Consider the following 27,998-nt stretch of genomic DNA (forward strand, 5'->3'; position numbering starts at 1 on the left):
CTGCTTAGTTTAGTTTACAACTTGGTAATAAAATGCATCTCCGCAACCTCCAGATAGAGACTGCCTAAAAACCACCTGTCAAAAGTTGCTTAATTCAGAGAATAAAACCTCTCAAAGCCTCTTTTGTAATGAGCAGACACAGCAGCGAACAAGTCTCTGAGGGTGGGATCATTAGACAGCCGTACCTGTGGCCAGAATTTTGATTCACATATTAGTTACCCCTTTTACAACAAAGTGTGTGTGTTTTTTTTTCCCCTAAATTTAAGGGGTCATTTATGTCCGCTGATTCACTGAGCAAAGCTCAATTTTGAATGCAATGGCCATTTTCCCCCCCATAAAGCAGTTTTTTATCCCAGCTTTGTTGCAGTCACAAGGGGGTGATGTATCTGGCGTGATTGCAGCCAATTAGTCAATGGACCCAATTAGACACAGGTGCACTGCTCCTATTGACTTATGGTGTTGAGGAGTATCCTGGGGCTAAAAATCAAAACTGCCCACGCACACCCAGGCCTTCTCGAGGATATACTAACCCTGGTGCTCGGAAAAAAAGGGGCTTCGGTAACCCCGCAACTGTACAAAGAAAAGATTCACCGGCACACAGGTATTGCTGGCAGGGTGAAAAACCCTTGCTTTAAAGTTTAATGGTGCGACATGCAACGTTTCGGGGACAACCCCTTTATCAAGCATACTGAAACAGAATGCACGAAGCAATTTAAAGCATAGGTCAGTGACGTAACAATTACATACATGTGCAAATAATTAACATCATGAATTAACCATCACAAGTGAAAAAGAATTAATAAAAAACTAAAAAACTTTCCAAAAAGAATATAGCAAGAAAATATTAAACACCCAAAAAAATTTTTTTTATATAGTTAAGTGTCCAATTAATCGATATCCAAAAGTTCATTAGAAAAAATCACTAAAAAATAGAAAAATGATTACAGACATTATTTCAAATCCTTAATTAAAAACCAGTTATTCAAAAGTCTTAAAACATGAATGTATTACAAAATATACAAAAGTTAAAAACATAGTATCCAGTTAATCTAGAAGGGAGTAGCAAAGTGATAAGCAAGTAAGTAACAATTTTTTAGCTATTTTTTATTTCTTGACAATAAAGGAAACAAAGTTACTAGCTTACCCTACGTAGGAGAAGGAAGCTGTCCCTGGCAAATAATCTGGCTGTAATTATTATCTACAAAAGAAAGTATCCTGGGGCTACCACTTTGCCTGGAGTTGGTGGTAACTCCAGGGTTCATTGGGTCCATATGTGCACCATTGCTTGATTCTGTAAACCGGAAGGACTGAGCAATGCTGAGTGCAACTACAGGTGTGGGACCTGGGGTTTTCCAGATAAGGGATCTTTCGTTAAATTTTTATCTCCATACCTTGTCTACTAAAGAGTCATTTAACCATTAAATAAACCCAATAAGATAGTATCGTATTATAAGATTATGTCTTAGTTGGGATCAGGTAACTGCTACTGTTTTATTATTGTAGGAACAAAAAATCATCTTTAAAAGTTAGAATTATTTGCTTAAAATGGATTCTATGGGAGATGGCATTCCTGTAATTTGGAGCCTTCTGGATAACGGGTTTCCGGACAAGGAATCCCAAACCTGTATCTAGAAATGCAAAGAGAGCAAGTACATTTAATGATTGGGGTTTAACCAGCAACTGACTGCAGGGAAATTTGAAGGGACACAGCTATGGTAGCCGCCATTAGTGACCCCTTATGTTGTTTGAACCCTTTAATTGCCACACAATGTACTTTCTGCTGCACTTCTGTGTCGCAAGTAGCGTTCTGTTCTATTTTGTTAAATATCCGCTCACTCCAGCCTTTATACATTACATTTGCGGCTAACTAACTATATAAGATACATTTTTTTATTTTGTGCAACCTATCTATTTACCCAGTTTTTATTTTTATACTGAACTGTTCCTTTAATATAACTTAACTTTTTTTTTTACATATGAGTGATAAATGATATCCCTGCAGTGAGCACCAATCATTTGGTCTTTTGGTTTTTATTTTTACATTGAACTGTTCCATTAGGACTTACCCATATGCCTCCTCCCCTGTGGATAACACAGCACCCCCCCCCCCAGCACATGATTAAACACCGTAGGGCTTCCTAACAATAATTTTCAAATGCTAACAAACCCCCAGAACAAATACCAGCCTTATATTCAACAAGCAGAGCAGGGCACACACAGGCAGAGTATGTCACACACTGGGGAGAGTAGGCCAGGCCAAGATTATGTCACACACAGGGAGCATAGGGAAGGCAGAACAGAGCAGGAGACAGGAATCAGGACCAGTCTAATATGTACTACATACAGTGACACAGTGCTGGTGCTCCATTAGCATTTTGTATATAAAGTGTGAACAGATGAACAATGTGGGCAGTTTTAGTCTGGGTCTCAGGTGTGAACAAAACACAGGATTACAGTCTGAATTTGCAATGCAGGTGGGTCCAGGCTTGTGCCAGCCTCTTTTCAAGTTTCCTGGTATCTGCTCCCCTTGCTGAAGGTGTGGGGCGTGTGCACCCGGGCCCACAGCGGTAAGCTCATTTAACGCATTTAGACTTAGCACATAATGGTTATATATTAGTATAATTTAAACAATGCGGGGGCCAGTTATCTCTGTACTGATGCCTATTAAAGCTTATACATGGTAAGCAGACACAGCAGGCAGACTTTCATGTGGAGGGCCACACAAGGGGGGCGCGCGGGCCGCCAGTTGGACAACCCTGATTTAGGTATTTAAAATATATATGATATGAAATGAGTATGCACTTACTTCATTTTGGGGTCCCCAAGCACCAGATACTTTGGTAATCCTATGCACAATTGGCATCAGACTATTCAGTGGACCATTGGTGTTCATATTTAGGATGTTTTTTCTTGGTACCTTATGCTATGTGGGAGATACAATGCTAGCAAGTGGAAGCTTAGAGGCGATTTTCCGGTATTTCATCAAACTGCCTATTTTGGAAAAGCGTTTGGAGTAGAAAGACATGGTTACCCATTTTGGATTTGTCTGAATGTGTACTTTACAAAAATATATAGTTTTTGGGGGTCAATGTATTGCAGTAAATGTGTTCATTTTTCAGTTGCTTAAAGGAGAAGGAAACCCCCAGGGCGCTAAACCCCTCCCCCCCTCCCCTGTGCTGCCCCCCCTCCCTCCTCCCCCCTGGCCTACCTGTCCCCCTGGGCAAATGACCCTAACTTTTTACTCACCCCTCTGCGCAGGTCCTGTCCACGGAGTACGCAGTCGCCATCTTCTCCCACGCGCGTCTTCTTCCTGCTCTGATCGGCGTTTTCTGGCGCATGCGCAGTAGGAACAGGTACCGGTACGGCTCTACTGCGCATGCGCCGAATGTCACGAAGTGAAATCGGAAAACTTCGTGACATTCGGCGCATGCGCAGTAGAGCCGTACCGGTACCTGTTCCTACTGCGCATGCGCCAGAAAACGCCGATCAGAGCAGGAAGAAGACGCGCGTGGGAGAAGATGGCGACTGCGTACTCCGTGGACAGGACCTGCGCAGAGGGGTGAGTAAAAAGTTTGGGGCATTTGCCCAGGGGGACAGGTAGGCCAGGGGGGAGGAGGGAGGGGGGGCAGCACAGGGGAGGGGGGGAGGGGTTTAGCGCCCTGGGGGTTTCCTTCTCCTTTAAGTGACCTCTGGCACAATTTGCATGCACTAACTTCATTTTTGGGTTTCTAAGCGCCAGATACTTTGGTAATGCTATTCGCTATGGTCATCAAACTGTTCAGTGGACCCCTGCATTCATATTTAGGATGTTCTTTCTTTGTATTAATGTTATGTTGAAGACAAAAAACTAGAAAGTTCAAGCTTTGAGGTGATTTTCCAGTATTTCATCAAAACCATCAGTTTTGGGAAAGCATTGCGACTCAGTAGTTTGGAGTAGAAATAAATGGTTACTCATTTTGGATTCATCCAAATGTGTACTTTCCAAAAATACATGGAGTAAATGTGTTGAATTTTCAGTAGCGGAAATGACCTCTGAAACAATTAGTATGCACTAACTTCATTTTGGTAACCCTATGGACAATTGGTATTAAACTGTTCAGTGGACCCTTGGCATTCATATTTAGGATGTCTTTTCTTTGTACCTTATACTATGTGGCAGATAGAAACTTTCCTTTCAGAAACATGAGGCTTTTCAAATCAGTCAAATGTTTGTGCATAAAATATTTTTCTGGTATAAATCCCTATATCATGAAAAATAGCAATTATTAATTTTTCTTTGGTATTTAGAGCTAAATTGCCATTTTGGAGTTAGGAAGGATTTTTTCCCCCTCTGAGGCAAATTGGAGGCTTCAGATGGGGTTTTATTTGCCTTCCTCAGGATCAACTAGCAGTTAGGCAGGTTAAAAAAAAGTTAAAAGGTTGAACTTGCCCGAAGTCCCAAATGTGTGCTGGAGATGCCAGATGGATGTTGGGACTATGCTGCACATTTGGTGGGCGTGCCCGATTGCGCAAAATTACTGGTTTATGGTTAACCAAATAATAACGGACACCACAGGTATTTCCCATAAGCTTTTGCCGGAAATGGCCCTACTTAGCTTGTTTGCGATTCGAATGGATAAACCATCTAAAAGACAAACCATCCAAATATTGTTGGCCAGTAGAAGCCTGCTGGCTAGGAGCTGGAAAAGTGCCTCATTGCAACTGCTGAGGAAGTACGGATGGAAGTGGAACGCATACAACTATATGAAAGAATAGCTTCATGGACTGTTTAAGTCATTCTTGCACTGCAGTTATATCCCTTTTATTGCTTTTTTTGTTTTTTAAAATACGAGCATGTCCGCAGTCCAGTGTATTGAGCCTTTGCCGGCAGTGAACCGGTATGCCAGTGACTTTTCCCCAGGTCTCTCTCTCCTCCCTCTCCTCTTCTCCCTGCTCTCCTTCGTCTTTTCTTTATACTTCTGTTTGAGAAATGTGTTAAATCACTTGACAAATTGTTAATAAAAAAAAAAAGGTTGAACTTGATGGACGTGTGTCTTTTTTCAACCTAATATACTATGTAAATCTTGCTCCAGAAGTGGAAATACACAAAAACACAGGTTTGGAAAGCTCAAGTTCTCCTAAAATAGTAAACAATGTATCATTTTCTTAGATAAACTATAATTCCCCCCAGGAAATGCCCCTAAAGTGAGAGAGCACAAAATGTTGGAAAAAACTGCTGGCACTTAGTGCAAATTAAATGGGAAATTCTGCTGGCACTTAAAGGGTTAATGTGTTTAACTGCATGTGCTATGTTTGTACACAATGACCATAACAGAAAGTTTGATGGTTTTGTTTATGTTTTTTTGTCCTTTATGTGTTAGGCTCTGTGTTAGTGCTGCATTTACCATGTGGTTATAGAACATTCTGTGAATGGTCTTCTATTCTAATAGTCCTATTAGGAGCCCCTGCCTATAATCACCTTATGCACCGAATCCAGGATACGGTTCGGTATTCGGACAGGATTCGGCCATTTTCAGCAGGATTCGGAATCGGCCGAATCCTCATGCCTGGCTCCACCGAATCCAAATCCTTAAAATCAAGTTACTTTTCGTCACAAAACAAGGAAGCACTTCATGCGCGGCTATCTTTTCCCCTCCCCCTCGCTGTTTTGCATAGGCAAATTAGGGTTCGGATTCGGTTCAGTATTCGGCCGAATCTTTCACAAAGGATTTGGGGGGTTGGCCAAATCCAAAATAGTAGATTCGGTGCTTTCCTAATTTCCGTTTTCTCTGTATTAATAAAACAGTACTTTGTGCTTGATCCCAGACATGATTATTGGATGCAAAACAATCCTATTTGGTTTAATTAATGTTTTAATTGCTTATTTTAGTAGACTTACGGTATGGAGATGCAAATTACAGAAAGATCCCTTATTAGGAAAACGCCAGATCCCGAGCATTCTGGATAACGGGTCCCATATCTGTATGTGGGACATTGCTCATGATTTATGAATCTTTCTACATAGCCAGTTTCTGGATAAAACATCTGATATCTGACATATGCTGTATTCCTAGACAAATATATCTCCATGATTACAAAGAGTTAATCACTATAGAAAGAGAGAGCACAGCTCATTTAAAGAGTACATTTGTTTGGATTATTTGCCAGGGAAAACATAATGTACAGCTAAGCCATGGAAAGCCGCACTCACATTTTTCTTTTGAAGACCATTCATGGAGCCACTTACATTTAGGAAATCCTTGTTAAACTAACTCCTTGGGATGTGCTGTGGGATAAAGTCAAGAGTGCTGCTATTAAACCTTGGAATGAGAAAAGAGAGTTTTCAAGATCTATTAAACAAAACAATTACTTGCACAAAAGTATCTTTTTTTCTGGGTTATTTTGAGAGATGAAAAGATCAAACAGGATGATCAGATCTAAAACAGGGACTGTTTAATGCTTAAATACAACATCATGATCACGGCATCCAGATACTGAAACATGGATCCTGTCCCCACAAGGTATTAACTGAGCGCTTCTATTTTCCAAAACAAAAACATTTTTTTTTTACATTTTTGGAAAGTAAAATATTAAAACGCACTTTTATGCTACAGAGCAAACCTAGAGACTTTTATTAACTATAGTTTTATTAACCTTTTTCAGAATACACAATGGATTTCCATATAAAAAGATATAAACCATTGTTCTCAATGATCCATTTCAAATGGGGGTGTGGGGAGAAAAGAATGTAGGGAAAAAAGGTAAGGGGAGAGAAAGCTCCTCTCTCATTCTAGTATCCTTATAAGAGAACTAAACCCCCTTTTAGGCATATTTTTTGTTCAGTTATTTTTTGAAATTTTCTCAGAAAAGATAGTCTTTTTTTCACATCATTGTAAAAAGAAAAAAATGTTCGTAAATATATATTTTTTTCCTGTTCATGATATTTGTTTATATGATGTGTTGCTATTTTTATAAAAGGAAGCAATTTTGAGGAGGTGTCTTGTAAATTCATAAACATCCTATAAACAATTCCAAATCAGATCTGTAATATTTTTAAATCACGTGGCGCCATAGTGAGATTGGTATTGGATCACCATTATTCCTAAAAAAAAAAACCTCTCCTCCATTCTATGCACATTTTCTTGCACCTTTTATTTTATTTTCTTCTATATGGAAATTCTATGCTCAAACTGGAGACATTTAGGGGGTTATTTGCTAAAATCTGAATTTCTCATATCATATTTTATTTAAAAAAAAAAAATCATTACCAAACTGCCATGTCAGATTTGAAAAAACTCAAAATTGAGCGAAAACCTGAATCTTTCGATTTTTTTCAGGATTTTACCAAAATTTTTTGAATATTTTTGGGCTTTTTCCCCCCGAATTTTTCAAGCCTTAGCCCGAAACCACAGAAAAAGTTGGATTTTCAGGCTAAACCCATCGCAGACCACGAAAACTTCAAATTAAGATCATAGCCTCTCCCATTGACTTATACAGGACTTCAACAGGTCTGTATAATGACTCTCAAAAAATTTGAGTTTTTTTTCACTATAAAAATTCTAGATTTTAACATTCGGATTTTAATAAATAACCCCCTTAATTTGTAGTTTAAAACAAATAAAGTATTCGGGATTAGTGACAGCCTTACCAATCGTTCCCTTTGTAATTCTATGATTAACTCTCCAGTCACCAAGGCAATGTAGAACATACCATTCTGTAAACTCTCTAGCACAGGGGTCCCCAACCTTTTTTTACTCGTGAGCCACATTTGAATGTAAAAAAGAGTTGGAGAGCAACACAAGCATGAAAAATTCCATGGGGATGTCAATTAAGGGTTATTGTTGGCTGTTTGGTAGTCCCTTCATGGACTGGTAGCCTACAGGAGGCTCTATTTGGCAGAACACCTGGTTTCTATGCAACCAAAACTTGCCTTGAAGCTGGGAATTCAAAAATAAGCACCTGCTTTGAGGCCACTGGGAGCAACATCCATGGGGTCGGTGAGCAACATGTTGCTCGCGAGCTTGCTCTAGCACATAACATAGGCATATAATGGGGTTTCCAGGGAACTGGGCACAAAGAATAGGCAACATTATAAACTGTAGATACAGAAAACTGTGAAATCAAGGTTCCACCACAAGCATTGTGCCTAAAGGATGATGGGATTAATCTGAATCACTCATTAACAGTCAGGCTTTTAATAAGCTTTACTTAAGAATCCATCACAGTCAACTGTAATAATTCAAAATTGTTTTCGCTTAAACAGTTTATTGTGAAGCCTGTGGAGTTTATATTCCAAAACGGATGCTTCCTTCCAAGTTGATTTAATCAGCAGTGCAACAGAAATTATGTTAATGCAGCAGCAGATCCCTGGATGAACAAAGAGTCTACAGCAGCTATTTTATTACAGGGATGATAAGAATTATTTGATCACATTATACTGTATTCTTATAGATCACTTCAAGTTCTGTGCTTCTAAACTTATAAACTTCCCTGTTCTCCTATTATACACTGCCCTGGTCTCCTATTATATACTGCCCTGTGCTCCTATTATACACTGCCCTGGGCTCCTATTATACACTGCCCTGGGCTCCTATTATACACTGCCCTGGGCTGCTATTATACACTGCCCTGGTCGCATATTATACACTGCCCTGGGCTCCTATTATACACTGCCCTGGGCTCCTATTATACACTGCCCTGTGCTCCTATTATACACTGCCCTGGGCTCCTATTATACACTGCCCTGGGCTCCTATTATACACTGTCCTGGGCTCCTATTATACACTGCCCTGGGCTGCTATTATACACTGCCCTGGTCGCATATTATACACTGCCCTGGTCTCCTATTATACACTGCCCTGGGCTCCTATTATACACTGCCCTGGGCTCCTATTATACACTGCCCTGGGCTCCTATTATAAACTGCCCTGGGCTCCTATTATACACTGGCCTGGTCTCCTGTTATACACTGCCCTGGGCTCCTATTATACACTGCCCTGTGCTCCTATTATACACTGCCCTGGTCGCATATTATACACTGCCCTGGGCTCCTATTATACACTGCCCTAGTCGCATATTATACACTGCCCTGGTCTCCTATTATACACAGCCCTGGGCTCCTATTATACACTGCCCTGGGCTCCTATAATACACTGCCCTGGGCTCCTATAATACACTGCCCTGGTCTCCTATTATACACTGCCCTGGGCTCATATTATACACTGCCCTGGGCTCCTATTATACACTGCCCTGGTCGCATATTATACACTGGCCTGGTCTCCTGTTATACACTGCCCTGGGCTCCTATTATACACTGCCCTGGTCGCATATTATACACTGCCCTGGGCTCCTATTATACACTGCCCTGGTCGCATATTATACACTGCCCTGGGCTCCTATTATACACTGCCCTGGGCTCCTATTATACACTGCCCTGGGCTCCTATTATACACTGCCCTGGTCGCATATTATACACTGGCCTGAGCTCATATTATACACTGCCTTGGGCTCTAATTATAAACTGCCCTGTGCTCCTATTGTACACTGCCCTGGGCTCCTATTATACACTGCCCTGGGCTCAAATTATAAATCACACTGTGCTCACGTTATACTCTGTATATACTGTCCTCTACTCATATTACACGATTACTTGTACTCAGAATAATATGGCACTTTAGAAGTCTGGAATTTTGAAAAGACTGTATTTAGAGTTCACAGAGTTGAGTTTCAAACCAATAAAGCATTCTCATCTAACTTATTGGGCTTGTGGACTCAGTTTCATTGGCATCTGTGGAAATTATTTCATTTTATATTGCCACTGCAAGTCATATACAGTAGCAGCTCTTAGTGACATTTCTAAATACAAGTTAAATCTTTCATTCTAATAAAGCAGTTTATATTTTGTCTGCAAGGCTTAATTTTAAATCCCTTAACTAGAGTCGCTTTAGCTAATGGCAGCTTATTAGTAATTAGTTGTGACCTGTCTAGTGAATTATAGAAGGAACTGTCTGTTTACTATGGTAACTACTTTGTTCAAGCTACTAAAAACAAAGTAAAAAAAAAATATTTTGGTGGTCGTGTAGTAACATGAGCAAGTTTTCCCCAGCCCAGTTTGCTAAAGAAAACAGACAGTTCCTTTAATTATTCTAGATCAGGGGTCCCCAACCTTTTTCACCCGTGAGCAACATTCAGATTTAAAAAGAGTTGGGGAGCAACACAAGCACAAAAATGTTCCTGGGTGGTGCCAAATAAGGGCTGTGATTGGCTATTGGTAGCCCCTATGTGGACTGACAGCCTACAGGAGGGTCTGTTTGGCAGTACATCTGGTTTTTATACAACCAAAACTAGCTTCCAAGCCAGGAATTCAAAAATAAGCACCTGCTTTAAGGTCACTGAGAGCAACATCCAAGGGGTTGGAGAGCAACATGTTGCTCACGAGCTACTGGTTGGGGACCACTGTTCTAGATCAATGGTCCCCAACATGCAGATGTACAAGGAGTTCAGGAGCAACACAAGAATGAATAATGTTCCTGGGGGTGCCAAATAAGTTTTGTAGTTGGCCATTTGGTGCCCTTATGAGGACTGGCAGCCTACAGAAGGCTCTTTTTGGCAGTACACGTGATTTTTATGCAACCAAAACTTGCCTCCAAGCCTGGAATTCAAAAATAAACACCTGTTTTTGAAGGCACTGGGAGCAACATCCAAGGGGTTGGAGAGCAACATGTTGCTCACAAGCCACTGGTTGGGTCCACTGATCTAGATCATTGATCCCCAACCAGTGGCTCAAGGCGAGCAACAAACTGCTCACCAACCAGGGACGTAACTAAAGAGGAAGCAGACTTTGCAGCTGCAGGGAGGCCCAGCAGGTATAGAGGCCACATGAGTCATATACAAATTTAATAAATATTGGTAAAACGAGTCAACCTCTAGATATTTGAGGGGCCTGAAAAATAATTTGGATGTTGCTCTCAGTGGCCTCAAAGCAGGTGCTTATTTTTGGATTTCTGGCTTGGAGGCAAAATGACAACGTGTACAGCCAAACTGCACCCCTTAGGAACTTTTTTCATGTTTGTGTTGCTCCCCAACTTTTTTATATTTAAATGTGGCTCACTGGTAAAAAAAAAAAGTCTGTGGACGGCGATTTTAGACCCTAGACTGTAGGTGTTGGGAGATCTTCATACTCCTTGCGCAGCTGCAGCTCTGGGTAGGATTAATGATGCTCAGTAAGTATGGGAGGGAACGTATCAGATAGGTAAGTGTAGCACGACCTGCAGCCAGTTCTACTTAATATGAGTAAATGGGTATTTGCAACAAATTAAGACAAACCTGCCTTCAGTTAACTAACATATTTTTGCCCCAAAATTATTTTATTCATAATCTTACCTTGCCGTGCCCACCCTGACAATGTACTTGTACGATCCGATCCATTGTGATCCCTTTCATTTATTCACAGGAGGGTTAAGTTAAATCCCTCACCATCACTCTTTCCCCTGCAATTATGTCACCATTCGATCCTGATGTTAGCATGCTTTGTTTCCTATGTGTTGTTAAGAACGGATGCCCTTAATATTGTTAATGGGTTTAGACAGGAGCCTTTCCCTGTGTGTGTGCAATCTTTGATGTTCTCAGTAGTTCATGTAAGGATCTGCCTTTGTATGATTTGATTGACAGGACCCCCTGCACCTATATAAAACAACAGTAAGTGAAGAGTTTCTGCAGAGACAGAACAAGGAAGATACGGAGACTGGATTAAAGGTCTGTATGTCTTTATTTGGTAACATATTTCAATATTTTGGGGATGTCAATTTTTATACATATATTAGATAAGTGAAGTTCTTTCTGTTAGATATACAGGTAAGGGATACGTTATCCAGAATGCTTGGGACCTGGGGGTTTCCAAATAACGGATCTTTTTGTAATTGGGATCTTCATACCTTAAGGGGGTTATTTACTAAATCCAAAAATCACGAATAATTTGTGATCATTTTTATAAAATCAGATTTTTAAAAAAATCACAAATTTTTCAGAATTTATTAAACCCTGAGAATGGAAAAGTCAGAATCTGAAAATCCGGCATCTCAGACCTGTCGAGGTTGCATATAATTCAATGGGAGAAGTCCCAATGATTTTTTGGCGTGCGCTGTTTTTTTGACAATACACCGAAGTTTTCTGGCAAAATTCGGAGTTTTCGGTTGAAAGATCCGAAAAAATTGTGATTTTTTTCCTGCAAACAAAATTTTCAGGAAAGTGTATTAATAAATAAGCCCAAAAAACCTGTGCGTATTTGGTCGGAGTTTTTTTCAGAAAATATTGAGATAAATTTGGACTTTGATGAATAACCCCCTAAGTCTACTAGAAAATTATGTCAACATTAAATTAAGCCAATAGGCTGGTTTTGCTTCTAATAAGGATTCATTATATCTTAGTTTGGATCAAGTACAAGCTACTGTTTTATTTTTTCCGAGAAAAAGGAAATCATTTTTACAAATTTGGATTCATTTATTATAACGGAGTCTATGGGAGACTCTCCGTAATTTGGAACTTTCTGGATTACAGGCTTCCGGATAACGGATCCCATATCTGTATATATAATATACACACTTTGGTCTATTTAATGCAGTGCAAATTCCAGTATTCTATAATAAGATGCTGTTGAGTGTTTCAACGGGTAAAGGATGCGACTTACACATACGTATGCCGGATATTTGTTTATCTTAGTAAGTGGTTACATTTAAATATTCCCCGTGATTTCATTTTTTGATTAAAAATATAAATTATTGTTAAGATCAAATTGAATATTCACAAAATGCTAGTATTTTCAGGAGAGGTATATAAAAATAATATGAAGTTAAATTATGAGAAATGCAACAAAACAATAAATGGTTTTAGGGCCTGATACAGTCCTATGGAAGCAAATCAAGATGATTAAGGTTGTAAATAAGGTTGTTAAAGAATGAATGTACTTTACATATAATACATTTGGGGGCACATTTACCTAGGGTTGAATATCGAAGGATAATTAACCCTTGATATTCGACCGTCGAAGTAAAATCCTTCGACTTCGAAGTCTAAGGATTTCGTGCTATTCCTACGATCGACCGATCGAAGGAATAATCGTTAGATCGAACGATTAAATCCTTCGAAACGAACGATTCGAAGGATTTTAATCCATCGATCGAAGGATATTTCTTCGATCGGGAAATTTTATAGGAAGCCTATGGGGACCTTGTATTTGGTAATGGCTGCAGCCTTAACTTTTTATCTTTGTTATGTACCGGTATTCAAGAAGAATCTCCTGCTTATAGGTAGCAATTAGATTTAATTAAAGGAAGAAAGTAATTGATAGTTGGTCTGTTTACCTAGATAACTTATAAGATGTGGACAGAATGTTAATCAAATAATGTATGTTTACTGTAATTACCCAGGTGTGAATTAAACTTAATTGACTTCTTAATTGCACCTAATTCACTAATTCACTAATATTCTCTATTTTGCTATTTCTTGACTATTCCCTTAACTTTCCGCTACTGTACTTCCCTGAATTCAGCTTTTTGGTTGCAAGTGGAAAGAGAGATAATTAAATACTTTTTCAACCTTCTATATTTTGCTGTAATACACTGCTGTTTTATATTGGTTCGTTTAGTCAAAATATTCTGCCGTATACTTTAATGTTTATGTTAAAAGCTCAGTAACAAGTATTTGGAAAAAAAAATTGCTTCTTAACTGTACAGGGTATGGATTTAAGATGGGTCCAGGTTGAGAGGGGGTAGGTGAAAACTTGTGATCATACGTTAAAGGAGGTACCAATGACTTCTTCATAAACGACTGAAACATTAGAGGCACAGCTGTGGAAAGTGACTAAAAAAAAACACTGAATTGTGATGTACAAGAGTGCTGTTTTTCTGTGCGTGTGTATAAAATAACACATCTTCATATATATGGGCAATCTCATGATATACTGGAAACATCGCAGAACTTTCAGTTTCCTTTACATCACAATGAATTGAGAAAAGGTACAAAAGCAACAGACTCCTTTGTTCCCCCTGTTATCAGCTTGCAGATAAAAATTAATAGAGTATAAATCAGCAATTTTTAGGGCTCTTACAGACGAACGTTTGAAGCTGCGCTCCCCTGCGTTCCGTTTTTATGCGTTCAGCCGCAGGGGAGCGCAGGAGTAGACGCATTCAGTTTTTTCCAATGGGGCTGTACTCACACAGGCGCATGTAGGCGCCGAACGCAGGTTGAGACGCAACATGCTGCATTTTTCCTGTGTGAGTACAGCCCCATTGAAAAAAACTGAATGCGTCTACTTCTGTGCTCCCCTGCGGCTGAACGCATAAAAACAGAACGCAGGGGAGCGCAGCTTCAAACGTTCGTCTGTAAGAGCCCTAAGCCATTCAGCAAAACTGGACTGAGAAATAGGCTGTTTTAACAAGCCCTAACGCACTTTATAGGGAAACAGATGGTCCAACTAGTTCTTTCCAGAATGCAATGTTTATTTAACTACTATTCAGTGAATTATTGATTGTAGATCATGGAATGGAAACCTACATTTCTCACTGCACTGTTATCAGAACAGAGCTATTTAGTAGCAGCTACCTTAAGGGTGGTGGCAGACGTGGCTACTCAGGGGGATTTGTCGCCCAGCGAGGTGACTAATAGAGATGTCGCGAACTGTTCGCCGGCGAACTTGTTCGCGCGAACATCGGGTGTTCGCGCGAACATCGGGTGTTCGCGCTCGCCGGAAGTTCGCGAACGTCGCGCGACGTTCGCCATTTTGGGTTCGCCATTGTTGGCGCTTTTTTTTGCCCTCTCACCCCAGACCAGCAGGTACATGGCAGCCAATCAGGAAGCTCTCCCCTGGACCACTCCCCTTCCCTATAAAAACCGAAGCCCTGCAGCGTTTTTTCACTCTGCCTGTGTGTGCTGAAGAGATAGTGTAGGGAGAGAGCTGCTGCCTGTTAGTGATTTCAGGGACAGTTGAAAGTTTGCTGGCTAGTAATCGTTTTGATACTGCTCTGTTATTGGAGGGACAGAAGTCTGCAGGGGTTTGAGGGACATTTAAGCTTAGGTAGCTTTGCTGGCTAGTAATCTACCTTCTACTGCAGTGCTCTGTATGTAGCTGCAGTGGGCAGCTGTCCTGCTTCTGATCTCATCTGCTGACTGCTGCAATAACAGTAGTCCTTGTAAGGACTGCTTTTATTTATTTTTTTGTTGTTTTACTACTACTACTACTACTACTACTATAAGAGCCCAGTGCTATTAGTCTAGCAGTGTTGGGGAGTGGGACTGGTGTGCTAATCTGCTGCTCCTAGTAGTTCAGCAGCACCAACTTTAATTTTTTTTTTTAATATTCATTTTTTTTTATTTTACTTTTTTTATTTTACTACCGCTGTAGTAGTGTATAAGTTGACCTTTTAGGCATTATTTGCCCTGTAGGCATTATTTGCACACTGTTTTCTTCAACCCGCCATCGAGCTGTGTGACCTTGTTCACATTCTGTCTAAATATCCATAATATTACCGTCTCCAGAAAAAACACCGGAGTCACTTTTTTCAAGCAGCCATAATATATTTTACGTAATCCGTATCCACCGCTGTAGTAGTGTATACGTTGGCCTTGTAGGCATTATTTGCACACTGTTTTCTTCAACCCGCCATCGAGCTGTGTGACCTTGTTCCCATTCTGTCTAAATATCCATAATATTACCGTCTCCAGAAAAAACACCGGAGTCACTTTTTTCAAGCAGCATTCATATATTTTACGTAATCCGTATCCACCGCTGTAGTAGTGTATACGTTGGCCTTGTAGGCATTATTTGCACACTGTTTTCTTCAACCCGCCATCGAGCTGTGTGACCTTGTTCCCATTCTGTCTAAATATCCATAATATTACCGTCTCCAGAAAAAACACCGGAGTCACTTTTTTCAAGCAGCATTCATATATTTTACGTAATCCGTATCCACCGCTGTAGTAGTGTATACGTTGGCCTTGTAGGCATTATTTGCACACTGTTTTCTTCAACCCGCCATCGAGCTGTGTGACCTTGTTCCCATTCTGTCTAAATATCCATAATATTACCGTCTCCAGAAAAAACACCGGAGTCACTTTTTTCAAGCAGCATTCATATATTTTACGTAATCCGTATCCACCGCTGTAGTAGTGTATACGTTGGCCTTGTAGGCATTATTTGCACAGTGTTTTCTTCAACCCGCCATCGAGCTGTGTGAGCTTGTTCACATTTTGTCTAAATATTGATAATATTATCGTCTCTAGAAAAACCACTTGAGTTACTTTTTTTCAAGCAGCATTCATATATTTTACGTAATCCGTATCCACCGCTGTAGTAGTGTATACGTTGACCTTGTAGGCATTATTTGCACACTGTTTTCTTCAACCCGCCATCGAGCTGTGTGAGCTTGTTCACATTTTGTCTAAATATTGATAATATTATCGTCTCTAGAAAAACCACTTGAGTTACTTTTTTTCAAGCAGCATTCATATATTTTACGTAATCCGTATCCACCGCTGTAGTAGTGTATACGTTGACCTTGTAGGCATTATTTGCACACTGTTTTCTTCAACCCGCCATCGAGCTGTGTGAGCTTGTTCACATTTTGTCTAAATATTGATAATATTATCGTCTCTAGAAAAACCACTTGAGTTACTTTTTTTCAAGCAGCATTCATATATTTTACGTAATCCGTATCCACCGCTGTAGTAGTGTATACGTTGACCTTGTAGGCATTATTTGCACACTGTTTTCTTCAACCCGCCATCGAGCTGTGTGAGCTTGTTCACATTTTGTCTAAATATTGATAATATTATCGTCTCTAGAAAAACCACTTGAGTTACTTTTTTTCAAGCAGCATTCATATATTTTACGTAATCCGTATCCACCGCTGTAGTAGTGTATACGTTGACCTTGTAGGCATTATTTGCACAGTGTTTTCTTCAACCCGCCATCGAGCTGTGTGAGCTTGTTCACATTTTGTCTAAATATTGATAATATTATCGTCTCTAGAAAAACCACTTGAGTTACTTTTTTTCAAGCAGCATTCATATATTTTACGTAATCCGTATCCACCGCTGTAGTAGTGTATACGTTGACCTTGTAGGCATTATTTACACACTGTTTTCTTCAACCCGCCATCGAGCTGTGTGAGCTTGTTCACATTTTGTCTAAATATTGATAATATTATCGTCTCTAGAAAAACCACTTGAGTTACTTTTTTTCAAGCAGCATTCATATATTTTACGTAATCCGTATCCACCGCTGTAGTAGTGTATACGTTGACCTTGTAGGCATTATTTGCACACTGTTTTCTTCAACCCGCCATCGAGCTGTGTGACCTTGTTCACATTTTGTCTAAATATTGATAATATTATCGTCTCTAGAAAAACCACTTGAGTTACTTTTTTTCAAGCAGCATTCATATATTTTACGTAATCCGTATCCACCGCTGTAGTAGTGTATACGTTGACTTTGTAGGCATTATTTGCACAGTGTTTTCTTCAACCCGCCATCTAGCTGTGTGTATTATCGTTTCCAGAAAAACCAACTGAGTTTTTGTTGTTGTTGTTGTTTTTTTAAAAATAATGCCAGGCAAAGGCAGGCCGCCACGCAGAGGCCGTGCTAGGGGCCGTGCTGCTATGCAATCCTGTGGCCCTAGCAAATTTCCCAGTTTTAAAAAGCCAATGACCCTGAACTCCCAAAATGCTGAAGAGGTAGTTGACTGGCTTACACAGCACACCCCATCCTCTACCGTTTCTAACTTTACCACAACATCCTCCTCATCCTCCACTGCTATGGCCACCCCACGTAACACTTCCTCCACCACCGGTGCCCCTTCTTCACTGGGGTCAGAGGAGTTATTTTCCAATGAGTTTCTTGAACTGAGTAATGCGCAACCATTATTGCCAGAAGAAGATGAAGGAGATGAGGACCTTACACCAGATTTAATTCTGGCAGAGAACACGATAGAGATGGACATAATGAGTGATGAGGAGGAGGTCCCCGCTGCTGCTTCCTTCTGTGATGTGTCAGAAGAAATTGATGCATCTGAGGAGAATGATGATGAGGAGATTGATGTTTTGTGGGTGCCTAGTAGAAGAGAGCAAGAGGAGGGTAGTTCAGATGGAGAGACGGAGAGTCAGAGAGGCAGTAGGAGAATAAGACTTAGAAGAAGCAGGGAGGACAGCCCGCAGGGATCAGCAGGGCAACAACATGTATCGGCACCTGTGTTCAGCCGGCCAACGCACCCGCCATTGCCGCCAATACCGCCAACTCCGCCAACTTCTACTGTTACCGCCAGATCGCACACTTCCAAAAAGTCAGCAGTGTGGGATTTTTTTAATGTGTGTGCCTCTGACAAAAGCATTGTAATTTGCAATGAGTGCAGTCAGAAACTGAGCCTTGGTAAGCCCAACAGCCACATAGGTACAACTTCTATGCGAAGGCACATGAGCGGCAAGCACAAAGCACTTTGGGAGCAACACCTCAAAGGCAACAGGCAAACTAAAAGCCACACTCCTTCTGGTCCAGCATCTTACTGCTCTACCTCTGCTCTCCTTGACCCGTCTGAACCACCCTCCACTCCGCCTTCCACCTTGACCACCTGTTCCCATTCCCAGTCATCTGCCACCAGCCAAGTTTCTGTGAAGGCCATGTTTGAGCGTAAGAAGCCAATGTCTGACTGTCACCCCCTTGCCCGGCGTCTGACAGCTGGCTTGTCTGCACTCTTAGCCCGCCAGCTTTTACCATACCAGCTGGTGGACTCTGAGGCCTTCCGCAAATTTGTAGCAATTGGGACACCGCAGTGGAAGGTACCCAGCCGCAATTTTTTTTCTAAAAAGGGAATACCACACCTGTACCAACATGTGCAGAGCCAAGTTACCGCATCTCTGTCACTTAGTGTTGGGCCAAAGGTCCATATGACTACTGACGCATGGTCCTCCAAGCATGGTCAGGGCAGGTATGTCACCTACACTGCCCACTGGGTGAACTTGGTAATGGCTGGGAAGCAGGGAATGGGTAGCTCAACAACAACAGTGGAGTTGGTGTCACCGCCACGGATTGCACGCGGTTCTGCCACCACCTCTACTCCTCCATCGCTCTCTACCTCGTCTTCTTCTTCTTCTTACTCTGCTGCTGGGTCCTCCTTCTCCTCCTCCACACCTGTGCACCCCCAGCTCCCCCTAGGCTATTCGACGTGCCAGGTACGCCGTTGTCACGCTGTCTTGGGGATGACGTGCCTGGAAAGCAAAAACCATACCGGATCTGTACTCCTGTCATCTCTGCAGTCACAGGCCGATCGGTGGCTGACCCCACACCAACTGCAGATCGGAAAAGTGGTGTGTGGACAATGGAAGCAATCTGTTGGCAGCGTTGAGACTAGGCAATTTAACACATGTGCCCTGCATGGCACATGTGTTAAATTTAATAGTCCAACGTTTTGTCTCCAAGTACCCAGGATTCCAGGACGTTCTCACCCAGTCCAGAAAGGTGTCGGCCCATTTCAGACGTTCCTACACAGCCATGGCACGCCTTGCTGACATTCAGCAGCGCTACAACATGCCAGTCAGGCGTTTGATTTCTGACAGCCAGACTCGCTGGAATTCAACGCTCCTTATGTTGGAACGTCTGCTGCAACAACAAAGGGCCGTCAACGAGTACCTTTTTGAACTGGGTGGTAGGACTGGATCTGCACAGCTGGGGATTTTTTTCCCCCGTTACTGGGTGCTTATGCGCGATGCCTGCAGGCTCATGCGACCTTTTGAAGAGGTGACAAATATGGTCAGTCGCACCGAAGGCACCATCAGCGACCTAATACCCTTCGCTTTCTTCCTGGAGCGTGCCGTGCGACGAGTGACAGATGAGGCTGTAGACCAGCGTGACGAGGAGCTGGAAGCGCACGATTTCTGGTCGGAATCACCAGAACGAACCCAGGCACCTGCTGCAACGCAGGGAGAGGTGCCAGAAGTGGAGTCAGAGGAGGAAGGTGGCTTTGTGGAGGAGGAGGAGGAGGACCAACAGGAGCAGGCTTCCCAGGGGGCTAGTGGTGACCTTTTGGGGACCCCTGGTCTTGTACGTGGCTGGGGGGAGGAGACCGTGGATGATGCAGTCCTTGATAATGAGGAAGCGGAGATGGATAGCTCTGCATCCAACCTTGTGAGAATGGGGTCTTTCATGCTGTCATGCCTGTTGAAGGACCCCCGTATCAAGAGGCTTAAGGAGAAGGACCTGTACTGGGTCGCAACGCTACTAGACCCTCGGTACAAGCATAAAGTGTCAGAAATGTTACCAACATACCACAAGTCCGAAAAGATGCGGCATTTACAAACCAGCCTGCAAAACATGTTGTACAATGCTTTTAAGGGTGATGTCACTTCAGGAACTCATCAACATTCCAGGGGCAGAGGTGCCAGTAATCCTGCCACGAGCACACCTGCAAGGACAAAGCCCTTTGGCCAGTCTGTAACGTCAGACATGCAAATGTTTTTCTGTCCAAGGCAGCGCCACAACCCTTCTGGATCCACCCTCAAAGAACGCCTCGACCGGCAGGTAGCGGACTACCTGGCATTAACTGCAGATATCGACACTCTGAGGAGCGATGAACCCCTGGACTACTGGGTGCGCAGGCTTGATCTGTGGCCAGAGCTGTCACAATTTGCCATGAACCTCTTGTCTTGCCCAGCCTCAAGTGTGCTCTCAGAAAGGACCTTCAGTGCAGCAGGAGGGATTGTAACTGAGAAGAGAACTCGCCTAGGTCACAAAAGTGTCGATTACCTGACCTTTATTAAAATGAATGAGGGGTGGATCTCGGAGGGTTACTGCACGCCGGAAGACTTGTTCTGACTTCTATGCAGCTGTCCTTCTCTTCAAGCCTCATGACTCCACACACAGCTGTCCTTTAGCGTCCTCCTCCTCCCTCCGCCACCGTTACAAACTAGGGTGCAAACCCTACTGGTTTAATTTTTTCTGGCCTCTGTGCTTCAGTGGCTGCAACCAAAAAAACTGGGCAAACAATGTCTACAAGGTCAACGTATGGCAAAAAATGACTATTTTCAGCATTTATATGGCATATTTTTTCTGGCAACTGTGCTTCAGTGGCTGCGTCCAAAAAAATGCATATTTTCTGCATTTATATGGCATAATTTTTCTGGCAACTGTGCTTCAGTGGCTGCGACCAAAAAAATGCATATTTTCTGCATTTATATGGCATAATTTTTCTGGCCTCTGTGCTTCAGTGGCTGCAACCAAAAAAATTTATATTTTCAGCATTTATATGGCATAATTTTTCTGGCCTCTGTGCTTCAGTGGCTGCAACCAAAAAAATTTATATTTTCAGCATTTATATGGCATAATTTTTCTGGCAACTGTGCTTCAGTGGCTGCGACCAAAAAAATTACTATTTTCAGCATTTATATGGCATATTTTTTCTGGCCTCTGTGCTTCAGTGGCTGCGGCCAAAAAAACTGGGCAAACAATGCCTACAAGGTCAACGACGTTGACCTTGTAGGCATTGTTTGCCCAGTTTTTTTGGCCGCAGCCACTGAAGCACAGAGGCCAGAAAAAATATGCCATATAAATGCTGAAAATAGTAATTTTTTGCCATACGTTGACTCAACGTATATGGCAAAAAATGACTATTTTCAGCATTTATATGGCATATTTTTTCTGGCAACTGTGCTTCAGTGGCTGCGACCAAAAAAATGCATATTTTCTGCATTTATATGGCATAATTTTTCTGGCCTCTGTGCTTCAGTGGCTGCAACCAAAAAAATTTATATTTTCAGCATTTATATGGCATAATTATTCTGGCAACTGTGCTTCAGTGGCTGCGACCAAAAAAATGCATATTTTCTGCATTTATATGGCATAATTTTTCTGGCCTCTGTGCTTCAGTGGCTGCAACCAAAAAAATTTATATTTTCAGCATTTATATGGCATAATTTTTCTGGCAACTGTGCTTCAGTGGCTGCGTCCAAAAAAACTGGGCAAACAATGTCTACAAGGTCAACGTATGGCGAAAAATTACTATTTTCAGCATTTATATGGCATATTTTTTCTGGCAACTGTGCTTCAGTGGCTGCGTCCAAAAAAACTGGGCAAACAATGCCTACAAGGTCAACGTATGGCAGTTGTTTAAAGAGAACAGTAGATTACTAGCCAGCAAAGCTACCTAAGCTAAAATGTCCCTCAAATCCCTGCAGACTTCTGTCCCTCCAATACAGAGCAGTATCAAGCAGATTACTAGCCAGCAAGCTTACTATCATCTGTCCCTGAAATCACTAACAGCTCTCCCCCTACACTATCTCTTCCAAGCACACACAGGCAGATTTTTCAGATACATTTTTGCCCTTGATCCCCCTCTGGCATGCCACTGTCCAGGTCGTTGCACCCTTTAAACAACTTTAAAATCATTTTTCTGGCCAGAAATGTCTTTTCTAGATGTTAAAGTTCGCCTTCCCATTGAAGTCTATGGGGTTCGCGAACCGTTCGCGAACCGCTCGCATTTTTGCGCAAGTTCGCGAATATGTTCGCGAACTTTTTTTCCGACGTTCGCTACATCCCTAGTGACTAATCTGCCCTAAATGCCTTTCCGTCGGCTAGAATCGAAACCAGCGGCTGGATGGCACTCGGAACGCTTCATTTTCTGAAGTCGCCCAAATTTGCCTCACGAGGAAACTTCGAGGCAACTTCGGAAAGCTGAGGGGCCTAAAAGGGATGTACACTTTCACTACTTTTTTCAGTCCTGTTGTTTTTAGAAAGCTCACCCAGAAAAAGACTTCTTCGCTTATTATCTATTTTCCATTTGTGACCTTTTTTATAATATTGAAGTTTAACATGTCATTATTTCTGGTCAACAATCTGAAAACAACTGAACTTAAAAGGAGGTTTGGATGGTGAACAACCCCCTTTAAACCCCTGAATAGGAGAGTCTGGTTATATATAAACACTGTGTATTACACTGGGGGCCCATTTACTTAGCTCGAGTGAACGAATAGAGGAAAAAAACTTCGAATTTCTATTGTTTTTTTTGGCTACTTCGACCATTGAATGGGCTACTTCGACCTTTGACTTGACTTCGAATCGAACGTTTCGAACTAAAAATCGTTCGACTATTCGACCATTCAATAGTCGAAGTACTGTCTCTTTAAGAAAAAACTTCGCCCCCCTAGTTCACCACCTAAAAGCTACCGAAGTCAATGTTAGCCTATGGGGAAGGTCCCCATAGGCTTTGGTAGCTTTTTTAGGTCGAAGAAAAATCGTTTGATCGATGGATTAAAATCCTTCGAATCGAACAACTCGATTTTTCGTCCGATCGTTCGATAGCGTTAAATCCTTCAACTTCAATATTCGAAGTCGAAGGATTTAACTTCGACAGTCGAATATCGAGGGTTAATTAACCCTCGATATTCGACCTTAAGTAAATTTGCCCCTGGGTGTTTAAAAAATGTAGAAGACTTGCCAATCACTCACCGTCGCTGCTCTGCTTCTACCGGGAGAACAAAAATGAGATCTGCATTCCTTATGCAAATGTAAAGACAAGAATTTATTATAAAACTAAACACATACAGTGCTACAGTGAAACACGCTTTTGTTTTTAACTTTGGATAATGCAGTGCGGATCTCATTTTTCATTTTCCTGTTTAATGGGAATTTTAGCTTGTAGTGCTGCTTATTGTATTTATTTATCTGTTAATAGCATTAGTTCAGCTCAATGCTAACAAACTGTTTCTTGTTTTATAAAAAAAATCTGATATTTACCCAAGATTGCTGACTGTCTGATAAATGTGATCATTAAAGAATTTTTGCAATGCAAATATAAAGCTAGAGATGTAACTGGTTTTAACTTCCTATTCTGTTCTCTTTATGATAGAAGCAGGCTCAATAAACGGCAAAGGCATTACAAAGAGCAAGAGGTAAAATAAGAACAAAAAAAGAATAAATAAATCTCTGTTTCCTCAACATCAGCATTACTACAAGGAATTGCACTGGGGCCATGGGACTTGTGTGCAGATTATTAGATTTTTGGTATATAACTAGAACTACATTGCAATTAGTGGAATAAAATGAGTGAACATATTAAAGATTAAAATATTAAGGAATAAGGCAGCTGCCTGACTCAGAAAACCAAATATAAAGGTAGGTAAATAAAAAAAAAACAACATTTACCAAACTGGGAAGTTTCTTTGTTTTTGAGTGTGATGGAAGGTTTTATTTTAATGGATTTAACTTATTAGCAATCTCCAAAACTGCACTGATAGGATATTGCAGAGAAATCATTATAAGCACCCATAGATGTCTTGCTGTCTGCAGCAGTACAACCCTTTTTTGGACACAAAATGAATTTTCCATAAAATATGTAGCATTGTTGGCAGACAACGATGTTTATATTGGGAGGCACATTTATCAAAGGTCAAATTTGATTCTGGGTTTATTTAATAAAAAATCGAATATATAAAACTTGCACAAATTTTATCGTCTCAAAAACTTGAAAAGAATTTGAATCGAATTCAACAAAAATCAATTCGAGTTTTTTCTCCAATGTCAGAAAGGCTACAAAGATGTCAACATGCTACTAAATTGGTCTCCCATTGACTTATACATGAACTCGGCAGGTTATCGGTGGCGAATAGTTAAATTCGAGTTCTTAAAGGGACACAGTATGATAAATCTAGGAATCCGAATTAAAACTCGAATCGAGTTTGTATAATTCACAATTAGAATTTGAGAGTTTTGACCAAAAAAAAAAAAAAACGAAAATTCGAATTCGAATTTTTAATTCGAACCTTAATAAATCTGCCCCTAAATGTTGGTGCTATTATCCTATAGGGGCATTAATAGAAGTAATACATCTCTGTGCTGGGTGGCAATGATTTTATTGAAGTGGTAGCCATAAATGCAGAGAACCTGCTGCCAAACCAAACAATAAACACCAAAGGAATCCTCTTATGCTTATTTTACAGCAATAGAAGTGAGTGGAACTGTTGTGTTTGAGAAGAATGAACAAGAAGAGGGTGATGTTCCCTGTCCTGCAGCTTCTGGTTTTAGCCCTGTGTCTCAGCACCGCTGCAGGATCCAATATAAGTCTGAGAACGTTCATTGGATGTGCTGTGAGGGAATTCACATTCTTAGCAAAGAAACCTGGCTGCAGAGGTCTGCGTGTGACTACTGATGCCTGCTGGGGGCGCTGTGAGACCTGGGAGGTGAGATCTTTTTAAGTTTTTATCATTTTTCGAAAAGTGTCGAATGAGCAAACTGCATCTCTATTATATTAGATTTTAAAGGGGTGGGCAGGTTCACCTTTTTGTTACCTTTTAGTATGTTACAGAATTGCTAATTCTAAGCAACTTTTCAGTTGGTCTTCATGTTTGTTTTTCTTTATAGTTTTTGAATTATTTACCTTCTTCTTCTGACTATTTCCAGGTCTCAGATGGGGGCCACTGATTACTCATCTTTCTATTCAGGCCTCTCCAATATATATTCCAGTCTCCTATTCAAATCACTACATGGTTGCTAGGGGAATTTGCATCCTAGCAACCAGATTGCTGAAATTGCTAACTTGAGAGCTGCTGAATAAAAAGCTAAATAACTCACACTGAATATTACTCTCTACATCATACTAAAAGTTCATTTAAAGGCAAGCAACTCATTTAATTGCTAATATAAACTCAGATAAAAAATAAAGTAATTTTAAAAATTTTAATTAAAAATTTTAATTTGACTAGCCTTCGCCTACATATCAATTAATTTTGTGTATGCTGCATTTACTTTAACTGTGATGCCCATAGAATTGGAGTTATACTACTATATGCATAGGATCAATTATCCAGAATGCTTAGGAAATCATTTTTAAAAACTTGAATTATTTGCTTAAAAGGGTTGTTCACCTTTGAGTTAATTATTAGTAAGATGCAGCGAGTGATATAAGACAATTTGCAATTGGTTTTCATTTTTTATTATTTGTGGTTTTTGAGTTATTTAGCTTTTTATTCAGCAGCTCTCCAGTTTGCAATTTCATCTGGTTGCTAGGGTACAAATTTCCATAGCAACCATGTAGTGATTTGAATAAGAGACTGGAATATAAATAGGAGAGGGCCTGAATAGAAAAAGGATTAATAAAAAGTAGCAATAACAATACATTTGTAGCCTTACAGAGCATTTGTTTTTATGTGGGGTCATTGACCCCCCTTTGAAAACTGGAAAGAATCAGAAGAAGAAGGCAAATCATTGAAGAACTATAAATAATAATACAATAATTAACAATTAATGAAGATCAATTGAAAAGTTGCTTAAAATTGACCATTCTATAATATACTAAAAGGTAAACCACCCCTTTAAACTGGACTCTATGGAAGACGGCCTTCCAAAAATGTGGAGCTTTCTGAATATCAAGTATCCAGATAAGGGAGGTTAGATATTTATATGTAAGATATTTTTAGAGGTTAGATATTTACCTTTATGTGAATAAGAAACAAATATTTTGTTGTAATTATTTAAGGGAGAACTAAAGCGTAAAAATGATGGCCTGGAAATGGTACATTTTATATACTGAACCAGCAGAGAGCTTCAGCAGCCCTATAACAGTTATGATACAAGAACATTATTAATCATGGAGCCAGTGTTGGCCTTTGGTTGGTACAGAAGCCCAACATATTTGGTGTAACGTGTGTACATTCATTTTTATGTCGACCTTTAGTCCTGCTTTAGGGTAGGGACACATTGGGCGATTCGGGGAGATTTAGTCGCCTGGCAACTAATCGCCTCTTCTTTGCGGCGACAATCTCCCCGAACGCCTTATCTCTGTCTTGCGCCGGCTATAATGAAAAATCACCTGCGGCACGGCACATGCGGCGCTTTCCTTGTGAGGCGACTTCGGGCGACTTCAGAATACGAAGCGACGTGTGTGCCATGCCGGCGCAAGACAGAGGTAAGTCGTTCGGGGAGATTGTCGCCGCAAAGACGAGGCGATTAGTCGGCAGGCGACTAAATCTCTCTGAATCGCCCAGTGTGCCCCTACCCTAAAAGTGGACCTGTCACCCAGACATAAACACCTGTATAATAAAAGTCCTTTTCAAATCAAACATGAAAGCATTCATAGTTGTTGTAAACTCATTTAAGAATCCAATCAAATATTGCCTTTGGCATAGAGGCGAGCACTTACCAGATGTCACTGCTCTCCCCACATTCCCCCGTTCTCTTCACCATTTAATTGTGTAGCCAGGGCATGGGGATGGACATCAGGTCCCCCATTCTGGTGCACAAACAAGATTCTGAGATGATACAAGGCTTGTCTTAATAACAGTGTCCACAAAATGGCTGCTGCCTGCTTGCTATAATTATGAATCCCAGACTGAAGGAAACAAGATTCAAATCATTAAAATAGTGTAATTAAAGTTCATTTTTGCTTGACTAACATGATAAAATAGGATTTGGAAACATTTTTTTGGGTGACGGGTCCCCTTTAAGAAGAGGTGGTTGGTAATGATTACTTTTGCTATATTCAGTAAGACAGTTAACGAAAGTTATCTCCCCTAAATGTAAAAATATTTTGTGACAGTGTTGCTTCTTTTTCTCCCCCCTAACAGAAGCCATCCCTAGATCCTCCGTACATAGAAGCCCACCACAGAGTCTGCACTTACAATGAAACTAAACTGGTTACTGTAAAACTGCCAAACTGCAGCCCAGACATTGACCCATTCTTTACCTACCCAGTTGCCATTAGATGTGACTGTGACATTTGTTCCACTTCTACTACAGAATGTGAGACATTTTAAGGTGTGTCTTCTAACAACAGCTTTCTCTAGTGGCTTTGGATGGAGCAGTGCTGGAACCCCATATACAACTGATAGCGGAAATAATTGTATTCTCTATTTGCACAAAGTTATATTATAAAAATATCTAATGTTTATACTGTAACAACCAAACATGTCTCATCGTTGTTATGTGTTTAGTCTGCTGACTCAATGTATTTACATATAATAATAAAATCATCATGAATATGTCCCCT

At 40.8% G+C, this 27,998-nt stretch overlaps 1 protein-coding gene across 3 annotated transcripts; it reads left to right on the forward strand.

Annotated features, from left to right (window-relative positions):
- Positions 1-25: 25 nt before the first annotated feature.
- gphb5.L (glycoprotein hormone beta 5 L homeolog) lies at positions 26-27,990 on the forward strand. 3 transcript variants are annotated; one of them, XM_018230650.2, is made up of 5 exons: positions 117-601; positions 11,650-11,733; positions 23,865-23,907; positions 24,955-25,194; positions 27,577-27,990. In XM_018230650.2, exons 4-5 carry the CDS (start codon positions 24,991-24,993, stop codon positions 27,763-27,765), a joined length of 393 nt encoding a protein of 130 aa, XP_018086139.1. In that variant the 5' UTR covers positions 117-601; positions 11,650-11,733; positions 23,865-23,907; positions 24,955-24,990; the 3' UTR covers positions 27,766-27,990. The 3 variants fall into 3 exon arrangements, with proteins under 3 accessions (XP_041429033.1, XP_018086141.1, XP_018086139.1); XM_018230652.2 differs by lacking the exon at positions 23,865-23,907 and having other exon boundaries at positions 31-601; XM_041573099.1 differs by lacking the exons at positions 11,650-11,733; positions 23,865-23,907 and having other exon boundaries at positions 26-601.
- Positions 27,991-27,998: the final 8 nt, after the last annotated feature.

Source organism: Xenopus laevis, chromosome 8L, assembly GCF_017654675.1.
Source record: "Xenopus laevis strain J_2021 chromosome 8L, Xenopus_laevis_v10.1, whole genome shotgun sequence".
NCBI classification, from domain to species: domain Eukaryota; kingdom Metazoa; phylum Chordata; class Amphibia; order Anura; family Pipidae; genus Xenopus; species Xenopus laevis.